This window comes from Netta rufina (assembly GCF_964035555.1).
Source record: "Netta rufina genome assembly, chromosome: 3".
Lineage (NCBI taxonomy): Eukaryota > Metazoa > Chordata > Aves > Anseriformes > Anatidae > Netta > Netta rufina.
In genome coordinates, this window is record NC_140125.1 from 82,785,126 (window position 1) to 82,803,289 (window position 18,164).

At 38.8% G+C, this 18,164-nt stretch overlaps 1 protein-coding gene across 1 annotated transcript in view; it reads right to left on the bottom strand.

Moving 5' to 3' along the window:
- The window catches only part of SAMD3 (sterile alpha motif domain containing 3), a gene marked incomplete at both ends in the record, with an annotated part of 37,645 nt that overhangs the window by 1,958 nt on the left and 17,523 nt on the right, over positions 1-18,164 (bottom strand). Inside the window, 5 exons of the mRNA XM_084284451.1 lie at positions 1,460-1,702; positions 1,968-2,050; positions 2,694-2,865; positions 3,255-3,458; positions 16,343-16,506. Coding sequence (XP_084140577.1) covers positions 1,460-1,702; positions 1,968-2,050; positions 2,694-2,865; positions 3,255-3,458; positions 16,343-16,506 — 866 coding nt within the window. The remainder of the gene's footprint in view (positions 1-1,459; positions 1,703-1,967; positions 2,051-2,693; positions 2,866-3,254; positions 3,459-16,342; positions 16,507-18,164) is intronic.

Here is an 18,164-nt window from a genome sequence, read left to right on the forward strand (position 1 = left end):
GATGAGGTAATAGGGTATAGCAACTTCTATTACAAAGATTACACCTAACAAATGCACTAGGAAACTAAATATACTCAAGGACACCTAATGAATCTTTAAAATGGCACTTGCAATGGTTTTCAGTGTTGTATTGGAGGTGACCCAGCAGTTACATGGGCTAAGGATATCCCACAATTTCCATGGGAGGCAAGTGATTCCAAAGACTTTAGCAAGAGAGTCTGGCCATTAAATGCAGTCAGTATTCTCCTCTCATACTCAGTCTCCCACTGTAATCTCTGAATGGGATGCACAGCCAAGGGCTTTCTGTTTGGGTGTGAGGAACAGTGGTGACCACAAATGTTGCTTTGCCTGTATGGGCACTTGTGAGAGATGGAGCTCTTTAGCAGAATGTAGTATTTTAATAAAATGGTATTTGCCATTCTATATAGATTAATTAATGCACTGGTTAAGTTTGCTGGCAGCTGCTCTTTCCATCACTAGAAGGCTGTCTGAAGCCATCCACTATCAGGCTCTAATCCCCTGGGATTTCCAGATATGCATGGTGCTTAAGAAGTTAAGAGGTGTTAGAGAGAAGAGGAGGTTGTGGAAAAGGAGAGGAGAGGGTCTCTGTTCTGCGTGGGCAGATGGGATATGTACATGTGGAAAAGGCTGCTCTGTTCTAAAAAGCAAACTCAGAAAGAAAATGAAGCATTCATTCCCCATTGCCAAAGCCGTGGTTACAAATGCACATGGCAGCATCCCAGATAAGTCGGTTTTGCTACTTTGAGAGCTCATCTCAGAATCCTTATTTAGCAAATTTAGGATTAATATTGAAAGAAGAAAAGAAGATTTCATGCATGGATAAAAGAAAGAAAAATCATCATCCTGCAAAACTGTAAATCAGGCCCAGCATTTTAAAACAAAAACAAAACAAAACAAAACAAACAAACAAACAAAAAACAACTATTTAAGTACTTTTAGTGATCATGTGCTCATAATATAATGAGAGTGGTAACCAGTAAATCTAATTTCTTTTGCTTCAGGACATTAAATATATTAGCACCTAAAGCAGCAAAGTGCTCACTAACTCACAAGTATTTTTTTTAAGTTCTGATGGTCAAAAATCAGAATTTGTAAAATCCTCTGAGAAAAAAAATACACAACACGTAGTAATCTAGAAAATTTTATTTTCTCTAATACTTCCAGACTGTTCATTTAAAATAAAGAAAATGCTCAGATTTCAGATTTTTATAAAAGTAGCCAGTACAATTTAAAAAAAAAAAACAAAAACAAAAACAAAACAGTATTAAACATAACTGTTACAAATATACATACACTTTCACTAGAAAGAATGGCACTGATTCATCTTCACAACAAAGAGATTTATTTTGACAAAATGTTCCTGAGACAAGTACTGTGCATACTAGAAAATACTGGGATTTGCACTAGCAAATACTGGGATTTCCAGCCCTCTCTTTACCTGAGCTGGGAGGAATGCTGGACACCTCATCTCAAATACCAGAGACTCCAGGAAGTTCAGTGTCCTATAGATTCTGTTTGGGCACGGGATATCAAACACGTAAAATGCAGCCACCAGTGCTGCCAGGGCTGTGGTGCAGTCCTCAAGCTGGGCTACCTCTTGTTTCTCTACATACAGAGCAAACTCACATGAATTCACATTGAAGGGATTTTTAACTTCCAACACTGGTGTCACCACCTTCACCTAAAAAAAAAAAAAAGGATATTTCAAATGATGTCACAGCATCACATTGGGTGAACTGCACTGTAACTTGTAATATCTCAGAGAATTCAGTAAGCCTAATAACATTTGGAATTTAGCTAGCATTTCTGTTAGTATTTGCTCTTTATCCAAAAGGCAGGCTATATCATCCTTTTCCAGGAACTAAGCTGAACCACCAAAAGGCCAAGGGATGTGCCCAGGCAGCTCATATGAGCAAGAGACCACAGCCAGTGGTGCTGTCTCCTACCTCTTCGTTTACTGCAGCAAACAGACTAGAGTCATCTCCAAAGACATCTGGCAAAAGTAAACACGCAGCAGTCATCTTCATGTCTGTCAAAGGCAAGGATTTCTACTAAATTACAAATGAAAACATTCTGGCACTCTGATATCATCCTGGAAAGACAAATTGTGGCTTATGAAATAGCTAACAGCTCAGCAGTGGAATTGCTGCTCAGTCCCTTTTGAAGAGTAATTTGTCCCACAGTAAAGGTTTAGGTGCCTCAGCTGGCAACGTGCAGTAGTATTTAAATCATTCATGACACTCATAAACTCAGTATTATGATTAAATTTCTCTTATGCTAGGCCTTGCTTCTAGTGGAGTTTGTGAGCTGGATAATCCTCCTGCCACCACTGCTCACCCCCAAACTCCTCTCTACCCAGTTATCAGTTTGTTGTGCTCAATGATCCTTGTGGGTGCCTTACAACTCAGGAGGTTAATTTGTGTCATCTGCCCCTTCCCAGTCTCTTGTGCATAAGCCCCCAAACCTGTTCACTGTGGAGAAGAGCAAGAAGCAAAGGTGGCCTTGATGCTGTGCAACACTGCTCAGCAACAGCTAAAACATTACGGTGTGGTACCAGCATTGTTTTGGTCACTGATCTAAAACGCAGGACCATACCAGCTGCTATGAAGAAAATTAACTCCCTCCCATCCAGACCAGAACAGATATTCAGAGCATAGAAGATTTGTACTGACATTTTAGAATGTCTTCCTCTGTGTGCTGTTTCAGATTTTCTTGCAGCATAATGGTAATAGGATTATTCTTCACCAGATACAAAGATAATATGTTTTCTGAATAAATCTCCAAAATCTCAACTGTTTTCTGATAAATGTTCATGTGTGTAAGAATCTGGAACTCCCGAAAGAGCTAAAAAAGAAAAAAAAAAAAAAAGGATTATTGCAATCCTCAAAATCAAAACTAAAAACAAATTGAGATGCATGCTGTGAAGACAAGGTAAGACTAGCTCAGTAAAATAAGATCTATAAACTGGATGAGGTGATAGTTTACTTTCTTTCCAAAACAAGCAAGATGTACATCAAGTATCAACAAAGTACTTCCAATAACTCACTGCTGTTGTGTGTGGCATGTTTAACTAGTGAGTCTTTTAAAGTGGTGTTAGCAGTAAAAATACAATAGATTAAATAGAAGAATGTTGATGAATACTTCACTAGAAACATCCAGTAAGATAAATGCTCACAGTTGTATCACATCTATAATATTAAACTCAATGCCATTATTAAGTATAGATCTGTTACCTGATAAGGGCATCTTAAGAAAGGAAATACTCTAAGAATGTCTTGTAAAGGTGCCTTATCACTGATCATCTTCCTTCGTATTTGTATTGTTGCATTCATTCTGTCATTCACTTCTTTCCAGTTTCTCTGAGTTTTCATATATTCTTGCTTCAGCCAGTTAATGTTTGCATACATTGCATCACCTTCAAGATAAGCAGGATCATCCTATCAACAAATGAAGGAGAGAATTGTAACAAATCTGCTATCCTTTTTATCTGACGTGGGACCTGTGTGATTTGATGTCAGTCCACACCGGAGACTACATGAAAATGTTGTAAAACTCAGCAGAAAGGGCCTGTAATGTGACTTAAGTACTGGCTCTGTAGATTTACCCTCATGCTCTATTAGCTGTATTAAGATCTGTTTTCATATAGTAATAGAGCTACCAGCCAGGTCTCGCAAGCTCAAATTACATATTAGAGGAGATTCATGAGATTCCTGTGCCTGTGCTTGGTTTGCCTAATTGTGATTTATTGGAAATTAGAAAGCATTTCTAATGATGTCTCAGTGTTACTCCTTTAGCAATATCAGCTCTATATTGCCAAGAGAAAAAGTATTTTCGTCTTACTCAAACAGGCAGGACAACAAACTTCCACATTCACACAACTGAAGTATTTACCCAAGGAGACCTGAGACCAGAAGAACTAAGAGAAAGAAAATCTTTAATGGAAAGCATTATTTGATTAGTTTGACAGTTAATGTCTTCATACTTGAAGATACAATTAATGATTCCTCAAAATTATCAATATTGCCTCTGCTGTAATTCCACAAACAGTAATTGCTCAGAAGAGGGATGGCTATCCAAAGCAGTGCCTCTGTGGCTGTAGCCTGGGGCTGTGTCGTTTCTATCAGAGGAAACAGTGAATTTGTCCATTGAAACAAGCTCAGAAACCATATGGTTGCATTGTTAGTATGATTACCACCCTCAAGCTGCATTTACACTGGCTTTTCCCAAAAGTAGTGTCACTGATGCAGCTGTCATCTACGCCAGTGGTGGCCTGTGGGCTGGAGCCAATGCAAGTTGAGACACCTGATTTTGCTTCCCAGAACATTTAAGACAAAACTGCAAAACATACAGCATTCAAAACTGCTTTCTACGTGCAATTTAATTTTCTGGTTAACATCCTTTTTTAAATTGGATATGTGGAATTCAAAAAATAGGATGCATAAGATATGCAAGTAAAAAATTGTCTTCCTCTAACTATATATCCATGGATTTCAATAGCCATTGTTATCAGGGAAGAAAACAGCCCTGAATGCGAGACAGTTAACTACCATAACCCCTACAGCTACTCCCCTGGCCCTTGATAGGATGGTGTTGTATCAGCACAGCCTGCTCTCTTTTTAATAGTGTATTTTAGACTTAATTGAATAGTAACCTTGGTTTGTGAGCAGCCTGACTGGGCATTCCTCTCCTCTTCCTCACTGCCCAGGAACAGAGGTAGCAGGTCAGATGATTTGGTCCTGTACCCTCCTCTAAGTGGCTGAGGGGATAGTAGTGTAGTGGGACTTCCCCTGAGCCCTATCAAGACTCCACTGAATTGGGGCCCATGGACTTCCAGTGGATATGTTGTCGTATTTCATAGCCTCCAGTAAATTTTTTCTTCCATCATTTATTCCAGTCACTTTTCCAATCCAGATAAAATTGTACCTTTCACAGCATTCTGCATTATGCTCAGCAGTTTAACTATTGCAGTCAGAAGAAACGCCTATTGTTTTCTCTGACGACTCCTTGCTTATCATACTGAATCTGTTTACCTGTAATTTTGTAGATACATCATATTCCATCCTCAATAACCCCTTTTCAAGCCAAGACTGCCCTAAGTTATCTAATCATTCTACATACAAAAGCTGTTCCATACTTTCAACTATCCCTGTTAGCATCTTTGCATATTTTCTAATTTCACTACTGTATTTATAAGATGGGCACAGTAGAACTTAAAATACTAGTTGAGTTGCTGGGATACCACAGGTGCATACAATGGAATAATGTTCTCTCTTGTTTCTTCCTTAAATAACTCTGAGCAATCAATATACTTCTTTAGATAGCTGCTTAACATTGTGCCAAATTTTCTTTAGCATGATATAGAAATATCATGTGAATGGTAATAATAAGTTCAGAGCCCATCACTGTAAATGTTGTTAGAATTGAGTTTTCTCCTTGTGCTTTGTTGTAGATCTATTTACACTGAGTTTTCTCTCCTGTTTTTCTGCCCTGTTAACTCAGTAACATGGGGACTTTCTGATGCTCTTCAGTCAGCCTTTGTCTTTACTATCCTTAGTTGCATTAGCAAATGTTGTCAAATGCCAAATGCCAAATATTGTCCTTTTCCATATCATTTAGAAATATGTTGAACTGCATAAACTAAGTGTTAACATTCTCTTCCACTGTAAAAACTAACTATTTCTGCCTAGCTCCTGCTTATTCCCTCAGATTATATCTTTTAAGAGCATTTGAAAAAAAAATGTGGTGAAATTTCTTCTGAAGTTAATATAAACTTTATCTGCTGAATTTCTGATGACCTCAGGGTGGTTGAATACTTCCGAGAACTAGTACATTTATGAAGTATGACTTCTGTTTACAGAAACTTCATTGATTCTTTTCCAATTTATTCATCTCTTGCCTCTGCATTACAGTTCTTGCCAATCTGACCTGTAAAGATAGCAAGTTTATTGGTCAATATGTTCCCTCGATCTCCCCTGAAACTGTGGAAACTGGCATCAAAACAGCTACCTCCAATTTTCCAGTGTCATTTTTCATGAGAAGTTGCACATCCCAGTCGGAAGTTTAGCTATTCTATCCTTGTTTGAATCTAAGTTTTTTAACAAATAACCTTTGGTCCCGGGAATTTGTTACAGCTCGTTTTAGTGCCTTATTGTGTAACCTCTTTACTGACATATCAATCTAAGACACATCCCTTGAAGTTGCCTAAAAAGAGTGCTCCCAGTAGTGTGATCTCCTGAACTCCACTTCTAAGAATCCTTGCAAAGCCTGTTTTTTTTATTATTTTTTTTTTATTTTTTTTTTTCTGGTAAGTCTTTACATTGTGAGTACTCCTGTACCTGGAAACCGCAGAATTATGTTTATGGTTTTTTTCTGGACAAGATCTGTTTTGAAGTTTCTGACTCCAAACAGCTCTGATACTACTGACTTCTCCTGATAATTCCGATACTACTACTTCCAAGCCTGCAGCGGAAATGAGCACAAGAGCTCATTTCTGGAGCAGCGATCACCTTCACATACTAGCTTACAGCAGGAGGAGAGCAGCACAAACTCAACCCCATGTGCTACAACCATAGGCAAGTGGACTCTGTTGCTCAGGAACAAACACTAAGGAGAACAAGTTGTGACCTTTACTCCAGCTTATCTCCACCCCCCTTGTCAAGGCAAACAGAGCTAATGGACTTTCCATGAGATTTAATTTAGTCAATGACGTTATTAATCAGCTAACTGTTTCCGTATGACATCAGTGGTAAGCAACCCATAGAAATATGGCTGTGATCTAAGGAAGGCTATCACTACCTACTAGGAAAAAGCATGTTGGAAAGCCAAACTCTGTTGTGTAAATCTTCCATCACAAGTAACACGAGCAGAGGTGAGTGGTTTTCTTCCAGTGTTCTGTCTGCTTAGAGCAATCGTCATCTGTAATCTTTTCATCTTTTTAGGCTGCACTCCTAGGCTGAAGGAAATTATTGGTGGTTCTAACTTTTATCTCATTAACGTACCTTGCTTAAACTAGTAATCTGTATAATAGATATGCATACCCAGAAACAAAGCACACCTCAGACAAATAACAGAGCTTCAGAAATCTACTTAGTCTGTGCTAACACCATTTGGATACAAATTAATGTTTTCTACTAGCTTTAGTGCTATCACTTTTTCAGAGATTACTTCTTGTGTAAGTACAGTAGAAGTAAAACAAGTAAACTTTATGTATCTAAAGGATGTGCAACAGTAAGTATGAAGTAAAACACATGTTGGGTGCAGAATGCTTCTTTCAATGAAAGAGCAAGTGAATACTCAGTTGGGGGCCAGCATTAGTGACCGAAGTTGCTATGACTTTGGGACCTCTATATACAGTGACAGGTCTGTGTCTTTTATTTTATATCTAAGCACTTAATTTCATTTTTGTCTCTGGACAGCTTCATTGCAAGTATGGAATTATACAAACAATATAATGTAGTATACAATGCTACGTAATTATAATTAGTTGGTAATTGGGAGGATAGATTTACTGCATCACTGCATGCTTCTAATTCTAATTGATTTAGTGCAAGTAGTGCATGTTTATCAGTCAAGAACAGAACAGAGCAATGGACCTCATGGGTACATTAAGCCTATGGCAGTGACTGTCTTTAGTGGAACCAGCGTTAGGGAACCAGGAATTAGAGAATGGCAAACTTAGATGTTTGTGGATGAGTAGCTGTTTTTACAGTCAGCCTACCTGAGAATCTAAAGGGAGAAAGTATTCTCTTTTACGTTGCTCATTATTTCTAAGCATGGTTTCATTCAAATAAACTCTGAGGGTTTTTGATTAAGCAGGAAAGTTTGACTTCACTTGAATTAAACACAAATAATTTTTGACTTTAGGATTTATTAGATTCAAACATGAAAATAAGTTTTGTCTTTATTAAAAAAATATATATTAAACACCATGTTTGCAGCAAAATGTGCTCTACGCATACATTGCTTTATAACTGAACTCCATCATCTTTGAACCATGTTCCTATTTAACTTTTTTTTTTTTTTCTAGAAAAGTGCAATAAATGAACATTAACTGAGAAACTTGAATGTGGGATTCTCTCAGAATGTTTCATTTTTTCCTTTTAGTTTTTAATTTGTGGATAACGATTTTTAAGAGAAGCAGAAAGATAACTGAAAGATGGCTTTCTTTGGGGGGAAGGAAATTATCTCAGTAGGACACTATTTTGCAACCTAAATTTTATTGGAGAATTACTTCAAATGCAATATAAAATCTTTTATAGTTAACTGTGACATCGGTGGTATGAGCAGGAACAAACTGGGTTTAGAAAACTGGCTATTGAACTGGTATTTCAGCCTATCACTTACAAACTTTGGGAAGACTCTAGATCTTCTCCATTTTAACTATTAAAGCAAAAAAGCTCATTGCAGTATGGCTATATTACAGTAAAAGTGTAACAATGACTTTAATCCTTAGTTATTTCAATACACTGTGGAAAACCTTTCAGATCTAGACTGAAGCCAGATCTGCATTAAAGATATATTATTTCAATGTCTGAAAAAGAAAAAAAAAAAAAAAAAAAAAAAAGGCTACAGTTTAGTATGTGTACAGTAGGGAACTAAAAAAAAAAAAAAAAAAAGCTTCTCCCACTGAATAAAGAATCCTTTCTCTGACCAGATTTTCAACCATGTCACCAGTAACATCCATTCCCCTTGCACTGATAAAAAAAATGTTAGTTGGTCTTTAATTTATTTTTATTTTTTCTACACAAAATTTTGTCTTAATGGCAGTGTGCATACGGAATAATGTGAAGATTTTCCTTTCTTTTTTACATACTAAAGGTTAAATTTAAAAAGAAAAAAATCTTTCTGGAACAAACGAGAAATTACGTCAATACCTTTAAAAAATTAGTTGCCTTTTCATCACAAGCACATGAGAAATACTGTGGAATATAGAAAGATGTTAGAAGTATGCAGAAAGGAAGTTAATGAGGTAGAAGACAATACCTAGCACTTGCCCATCAGTGTTGCCTAGACCTTGCCTGAGGAATGGTCCTGCCATCGCTCCTCAAGTTTCCCAAAGTTACCCATCTTTGAGTCAGTGGGAACCTTTCCAGACCGCCGCAATTTCTCAAATACGATTGATAGAGGCTTAGCAACAACATCCACCAGTTCCCTCAGGATCTGGCAGATGTATCTCATCAGGTCCCCTAGATGTTTTTGATGGATTCCACCCCACCCCCACCCCCAAGATACAGCTAGAAATTCTAAAAAGAGCAGCCAGATTCCTGTAAAAAGCCCCAGCTACTACTCTGCAGCACTTTATTACTGTCCCCCATACAATGAAGTGAAGCTCCTATTTCTCTTTGGGGTTGGGGGGGAGGGAACAATTCTAATGCATGAAGTACAACACAATGTCTAAGTTTTCTGTTACTGTAGAAAACATGTATCATAAATCCTAAAACTTATTAATGTAAACTCCAAAGTAACATGACTACCTCATCGGAGTGATGAAAACTCCTCTGGTGAGGACAGCAGGCACCTCTTGCTCCTTACAAGCATTTACACCAGTTCTTGAATGGTAAATGTAGCCTAGCTGTTGTTCACGATGATGATCAAAGTATTTTTTTTCTCCTCTCCTCACCTGGGATGCTTTGGGAATATTCATTTGAGGTACTCCACTGATCTGCTTGCAGGAAAAGGTAGAAACCATTAAATAGCAATGAGAACTGCACAGGAAGGTTCCATGGTGCCAGCACAGAATGGGAGCTCCACTTTCACACCATTCTTTTATGCTAGGACCAGCTTGCTGACAAGTAGCAGTGTTGGTATAGCTATTGTATTGCCTTTCCTTATGCTGCTTTCAATATCATGTAAGGTCCCAGCAGCAACAGCAGCTAATATTTCCTTTGAAAATACATTTTTAATTTTCCTCACTAGATGCCAATGCATACTCCAAGACATGTTATTGCTCAGTGCATTGCTGCTGCTTAACACTTCTGGACTGCTGAGTCTATGTGCATCAGAGTTGGCATCAATGCTCAAAGTACTTATGCAAGCAAGCCTGACAGTAGCAGTTTCAGCGTCTTCTTTCTACCTAAACAAAGAATATGATGCTTGTGTACTTACACTTGTGAGGGACCATTGCCTGGAGTAATCTTTTACACTAAGTAGGTTTTGTAACCTCTTCGGAATGAGAAATGACTTTCATAGGTAGTTACATGCGTGTAACCTGAACCCTGTGCTTTGGTCTTCAAATATTGGAAAGCAGGTCTTGCTGTTTTGTCTGGAATACGTACTGACACAAGACATCATAAAAACTCTTCTGTATTCTGTGTTTTTAATACCACCGTTGTAAAAAACAGTCTTTTTTTTTCCCCCTGTGGTGACTTTCACGTTCATCATAATGATGTTTAATGTAAGATATATCTTCTGAATACTGAGGCTTTTATATGGGGAGGAATTACCAAGTAAAAAAGAAAAACTAAGTAAACTTTAATATGTCTGATTCTGAAAGGCAAGCAATAAACAGGGCAGAGCTCCTTGCCCCACTGAGTGGAAGAGAACTGAGAAGGCATCACAACTGCACCACCCTTCTTGCCCAAAAGCTGAGCATAAGACTAGTGAAGCAGCATAGGCAGGCTGCTTTCATGAGAAATGAGCATGTAACCTACTCCAGGATCCACACTGACTCTTACTCAAATGAGATGTTTAATTAAAGCAAGTTCTGTTCTAATTACACATAATTACCCTTTTGAGCCAGGCAGATACTTTCAGAGCTAGACTTACATGCCAATATTAATTGCAAACTTTGAAAGCCATATAAGTCAGTCTATTTCTGACCACAACTGCTTTCTGATTTGCAAACTGCTAAACAAACAGCATAAGCAACATGGGATGAAATTTATTTTCATCTGTCAATGGACAAACCATACTTCACCCTTCACATTAACTCACAGAACAATGGGAATATTGAATGATGTTAAGAAGAGCATGAAGCATAACGTACACCAGGAATCTGTGTCCAAAGCTTCTCATTTGACCTTAAAGCATTTTAAACTATTGACTAAGCAATGACACACACTATGTACGTACATAAAAGTTACTATGGTAAAACCACGTTATGCCAATACAACCTTTAAATGATCATTTGTATATGCAGTTTCACATTTGGGCCGTGCATGCATCCAAACACATGATTTGGAGGTTTTTAGTGTTAGAAAAAAGGGGCTATCACTTGCTTTGCCTGTGTACAGCATTCACTGCATAGATAACACCTAATTCTGTCGCTGACAATAGAACCTCTCAGCCATATGGCTGAGCAAAGAGTTTTCTGCAGCTCATGCACAGGAAGTTTATACTTTGTGATACTAACAGACATCTGATTTGTTTGGTTTCCTTTTTCACCTGCTGGTGCTACACACACACACACGCCTTCTCCCTTTTCCCCAGGGATCTCCTACCAATGCCCACTCTCTATCCATTTCTTGAAAAGTTGCTTCCAGTTCACTGCCTCCTGCAAGGGCATAATCTCATTGACAAACATGATGTTATTTGTCTTAATCACCTCAAAGAAAAGCTTACCCCTACGAAATGTCTAAAAGGGCTTCAAATATAAATCTGTGCTGAGATAAAAGAAACTCCAGCTCAGAGTTGGCAACACTCATTCCTGATTACTTCTTTCATCAGAAAAAGCAATTTCTAGCTTGCAATGAATGTATAGCCAATGGAGTAAATTTCTGTGAGGCACTCAAAAATCTTAAACTTTTCCATTACCATTTGTCTCCCTGCAATCAGCCCTACCACTCCCAGAAGCTCAAGGAGACCCCCAGCTTCAATATCAGTATTACAAGTGGCAACAGGTTACACACACTAAGGAAAGGTAAAGGTAAAAGACCTTCACCTTGTAAATGGTTGGCTTCCTTCAATAATCTGCTCCCCTATGCTGGCTGGTTCAGGGACCATTTCTTACATCTGCCCTGAATCAGGTACTTCATGCAAATTAAGACTTCCAGACCTCATCATTTAATCTGTCTCTGGTCACCCAGGGACTTGGACAAAACTCAGGATGCCCATCATTAAGCTTTTCTACAAACCTCCTCCTATTTAAAGCCAAGATGCCCATCCATTCTCTCTGAACTAATGACATTCCAGAGAAAGTTTGCTTAAGGGAAAACCTCAGTCTTATGGCAAAAGTGTTCTTACCACCTTCATCACTCCTGTGCCACAAGATAGCACCAAAACACTTATGGTGCCGCATGCCTCAGCTTCCACCTGGATGCCTGGCTTTTCATCTGCTTCTCTTGGCATAGAGTTTACATATTCACCACTTTCAATGTTAATGCTCATCTTCTCTGTACATGAATAATATTAGCAGATGTCCAGCTGTATGAGCTTAAGTTTCTGCTGAATCCTTCCACTTCTCCCAGACTAAGTACTGGATGGACTAAGTACGAAATAGTTCTTGTACTATCCTACAGACACAGAAAGGAGGTGGCCTAATGGCACCCCCTTTATTTTCATGATGTCCCAGCTCTGCTGGGTGTGGCAGACATGCTGAGTACCTGCAAACATCTGCTATTTTATCCCTCTTGTCGGTAGTTAGTTCTCCTTTTCACACCTAAATCCAGATTTACAGGAGTAAATTTACACATTGCATTTACACATGTGCTTCACAGACCCCTGCTGACCCCACAAAGAGGCTGCTGGAGGCTGTTATAAGTTGGATGGCCTTAGAATACAGACTGTACTCTCTTTCTACACTTCTGCTTAAGATCATGTTTTTTCTAGCCTGTTAACCCATTAAAATTCAGGTAAAATATCATTGTATATTGTTGTATAATCCCTTTGCTAACAGGCCTTATCATACTGCATCCAGGATGGACTGAAGGAGCTTGATTCAGGTGCATAGTTACAGCTATTTAGTGACGTGTTGTAAGGGTATCCCACAGATCCCTGAAAGCAGCGGATACAATACTGGACTTATGGGAGACCCACCTTCTGCTTACTGCTATGTGGGATATCTGTGGGTGTCTTTATGTCTACCTTAGCTAACTTGATTGTTTGTGAAAGCGCACTTCCCAGGAACAACACTGTTCAACATTAACAAGTTTTCAAAACTTAGAAGTTTTGGAAGGGACACTTTGCCCACCATCCTTGTGATGAATAAGTTAGTGTTCAAATCACATGCTTTCAACATGTGGAGGCCAATCATCAGCTCTGACTGCACTCTCCATCACCCTTTACTTTTTAAAAATCTTCTGGCCAAATAGTCACACCAGTTATCCACGCACACCACATGTGTCCTATTATCCTATTCCTTCTGTCTTCACCCTTCTGACTCCCCCCAGTCTAGGGCTCCTGCAGTTACATTTGGCAGGATGTGGTTTCTCTCATAGACTGAAGAACCGTGAACCAATTCTTTTCTTAGAGCAGGGGAAGGGGTTCATAGTGCCAATTTGATACTAAAAAAAAAAAAAAAAAAAAAAAAAAAACAAATAAGGAGATCAGTCAAAAGAGAACAAGGAAGTCAATCACAATATGGCTGTCTTGATTGCCTCCACACCCTGGCTGTCTCAGTTGCGTCCACACCCTGGCTGCAGAGGAGACTGTTTTGCCTTTCTTAGTGTGATCACCCCCTCATAAAAAGTGCCTTCCTTTTGCAGCAGATCAAGATTGTTAGCATTACAATGTACTCTCCCCTAGCTTACTGTAGCTCCAGGATATTCACACAACTATGCAAAATGACAAGGGATGATTATCACTCCATAGCCTTCATATAATTTATTCATGAGGATTTTCCATTTCAGGAGAATTTTCCCTTCCAACATGCAAACTCATATTAATGTCTTTATCAGGCACAATCGAAGTTTCTTTCTAATGGTGGCTCAGCCTGATGAACAGTTGTGGGGAGTATCAGTCTAACCAAAACCTCCTTCAGGGCTACAGTGACAGATAACTTCAGCACTGGCTTATGTTTGTACTTACCACCATTTTGTGACCTGGGCACTGCCCTTACTCAAGACATTTCTTGTGATGCTAGCTAGGAATATATTGAGTATGCTTTTTTTTTTTTTCCATGATGAGATAGGAAGATCAGTCAATAAATTTATTTGTAGCATTATTACTCTTTTTATGTAAAAAAAAAATGCCAGCTATACTAATAAGAAATGCCTCACTGGTAAAGAATCTTTTTATCACCTTCATACCATTAACAATTCAAGATGACACTGACACAAAGCACACTGCATTGAGTTGCACCTTCTGACTATTCAGAAACTAAAGCTGCGTGGCCGATAAGTAGGTCATCCATTGGAAACAAGTGTGCTCTTTCATCTGCACTGCTTGCCAGTTGGGTTTGACTTATAATGCCCTAAGTGTCCTACTCTGCCTATCTAAGGGAGAGTGTGGACATACAAAGTGGCCAGAAATCCTTGACTAATTGTTCTCCAAAGGTCTCCTTAGCCTGGAATTCATTTCCCACCCTTTCACCTTAAATAGTCCTGATGGGCTGGCTTCCTGTCAGCATATGGCTGGTCTGTTTCTCCAGGCTTGTAAAAGGGACAAAGGCAAGGGGATCTGACTGATAATCTGAAAGTAATTTGTTTTTGCCTGTGGTACTGACTTCTAGGCCAAGTATTTATTTTTTGAGGTTAAGACTTTCTGTTTAGCATTTTGAATTTATCACAAAGTAGTTAGTGCCAAAGATTAGCAGTAAGGTACATTTACATGTATGTGTGTTCCTAAATATACAAAATGAAAAACTCCACACTGCATTTGTTTAAAAGAATGCTAAGCAACCACCTTGTTCAGGTGTGCACATTTGCAGTTTGCAGTAACAGAACTTGGTCTCAGAACCAGGTGTACTTGGTTTCAATGTAGAAATGCATTCAAAACTAAGCTACGATTCCCAGTTATGTGGGATTCATTCCTAAACCTTGATGAACTCCAAAAGCATTAATCCTTACATTTATTCCTCCCAGTTTGGGATACAGGGAAAAAAGAGAAAGAAAGTTAAGGATGAGAGCTCAGCATCCTCTCACCTTCTTCCAGTTTCACCCTTATCCACTTATGACATTACAGCCAGCAGGAAATGCCTAAGAGGAGGCGAGATGGAATGTGCTTCCTTCTTCAACTTCTAGAGCAAACCAGTAGCGGCCAGGAATGGCCTTGGGCAAAGCATTTAAAGCGAACAGGGTTCCCAGTTTACAGTGCAGACACAGCGCACTGCAGTTAGTTATACCTTCTCTATAGAAAAAAAAAAGAACAAACAAACAAAACCCACCCACAACCTGCATTTTCCCTTTCCAAGCATTAGCAGACTAACGAAGGCTGACAATGCGTATATGACAGGAGCCTATTGCTTCTCTTTTACCCCATCCATGGCTGTTTATTGTTTTGCACCCAAAATAAAGGTTTCTTATATCTATCACATATTCTGCAAACCTTTCAACTGAAACAGGCAAAAAGAGCGAACCATTTATTCCTGCACACACTACTTAAGAAGGGGTAAACAGAAATTACTGAAGCTTCTATTAAATATATGCATGCTTTTTTGGGAAAAAACTACAGCTGCATTAGAACACAAGGGTATGACTTATGCAGAAATGCATGAAGTAAACCACTCTCGTTCCCCTAAAGACAGGCACTTACCTGGTAAAGAGCAGTGTGAATATATGTGAAGTTTTACCATATTTTAATTGCAGCTCTAAGAGAAGCATGAGGTGTGTTGGCAAAGCATAACTGGAACCTTAAGGTATTTATGAAAGCATATAAACTAATTAGTGTGCTTCAAACACTGACTGGGCAATGATAGCTCTTTCTGATTTCTCTGACTAAAGGGAAACACAGCATCGGCATGAATACATTCATAAGCAACCCCGCGTATGTTGTGCATCAACACAAATAGCTCTGATATAACAAAGTGCAACGTGGCAGTAGGATACGGCAATTTTCTGCAATCTCAAATGTCATTTTGTGTTCTTATTTGTACAGAGGTTTCAGCTCTTACATGTAAACCTCTATCATTTTTCACTCTAATTGGAGGTGTATAACCTAAAGCAGAATGGGAACATTGCATTAACAAACAAAACAGTTTTATATCCAGTTAGTGACAACTATAAATGACAACTAACACCAAAGCATCAGGTATTGGGTTTAGCTCTATTATTGATACTCAGCTCTACAGAAAGGAAAAAAGTCTGGGGTCTGGCTACAGAACAAATCATCTGATAAGAATTTAAATAAGATGAGATCACAGTGTCCTCTCCCTTGCTGGGTGGAGCCTTACTGGCAGCACAGGAGCCAAATGGCCCAGGACTCTGAAGATAAGCACCACCAATCTTACCTCTGTCAGCACTTTGATGTCATAAGGTTTATTTTCAGCAGGTGAAGATTTCCTCCTCTGTCCTCGCCTGTGGCCAAACTTGCATTTGTTCCTTAGAACTTGTTCATCATCTTCAATAGTTCTCCGCACATACTTGAAACGATCTTTAAGGGCCCGTTTCCATACTGACTGCGTAATTAAAGAAATTAATAAAATTCTGTCATTCCAATTTGACAATTCCTAAAGCAGGTTACTTTGTTTTATCTAACTTTATTTTATATTTAAAAAATAGTTTGTCACTAAATATAAATAAATTTTAAAAAGTTCATACAGTGGCATCAGCATACTGGTGGCTTTAGGACTGAAGGAAACAAGCACGCATGATTACATGCCTCCATGGCTACTAAACAGCAAGGCTACTGGCACCTGCGCAGTTCCTCAAGGACCACAGTAATTCAATTTAAGGGTTAGATTTATCCAATATCACCAGGGCTGTCAGTAAAACCACAGTTCACTTTCCTTTTCTGCCTCTTACTTTTGGATACTCCCTGCACGACATCAGGTCAAAAAATTATGTGGTGGAACAGATTAGCCCACAGACGCCACAGAAAACTAATGTTTTTTGACTGGTTTATTTTCCCTTGACTCAGCACCTGATTGTTTTTGCAGCTGTGTGATGATTATACCTAACACAAGGGTTAGGTACAGACAGTCTATAGGGAAAGACAGTGAGAATTTTCTTTTTGAAGGGAGACTGCAGTAAAACACTGGATCAAACATATTATTATTAAACTGAACTTAGAGCTATTGAAGTAAGAGGGTCAGATAAGTAGGTCCTAGTATCTGTGAGATGCCTTAAAGGGTGTAAATTCCAGCGTAAAGGCAGTTCTACAATCAGATGTAGTCCCTGCCTAACGGAACCACTCATCAGAGCCAACAGCTGAAGAAGGAGTTTATGTGCTCCCTGCTTATGTTGTACTTGTGCCTTTCTCACTTGGAAACAGAAAAACAAGGCTGCTTGCTGCTTATGAGAGCTGGATGGTTGGCAACTTCCATGACTTCCTTATGTACAAACATCTGCCCAGCTGTAGTCCCAGCTGGGTGTCCTACACCAGGACACAACAGTGTTAACTATCAACACACAGGGAAGAAGTTGCAAAGCAAAGGCTGTTAGACATTTCTGCAAGCAAAGCCTGCAATTATGAGTAATGAAAATGTTTCAAGGATCTAGCAAAACAACTGATTATTTTGGTTATTGAGTTGTTGTTTTTTGTTGTTGTTTTGTGTTTGTTTTTTGTTTGTTTTTCTTTTCAAGACAGGGAATAAAACAACAACAAAAAAAAGTGATAGGATGTGGCAAGAGAAATTCAGATAGTCATTTCATTCTCTGAAATTGGCACCAAGTTGAAACTATACTTACTGACACACTAAAAACAGAATAAATAAGTACTCCAAGCTCCTTACCAAAGAGGTGTTTTTTTATTAAGCAAGGTTAACTCTACTGCTACTAAATTCTATTTTACACCAAGTACTACAGTATCTTTCTTTGCAGCAGGAGTCTGACATGCCAGTCTTTCTCACCCGTGGACTGGTGAAAAAAAATCACAGCAGCACATCTATGGAATCTGAGCCCTGTGTTTTTTACCTCAGCTTTTCTTTGGCAGACCAATGCAGAAGTGCCATTTCTGACAGGACACTTTCTGCCACCCACATATGGACTTTCACAGAAAGTATCCTCACACCATCAGCCACAATTAAACATCTGAGAACTGGAAAGCAAATAAACCCACTGGTATTTGAATTATGAAACTTCTGACTCGGGAATCTGGCAGAACAGAAGTCA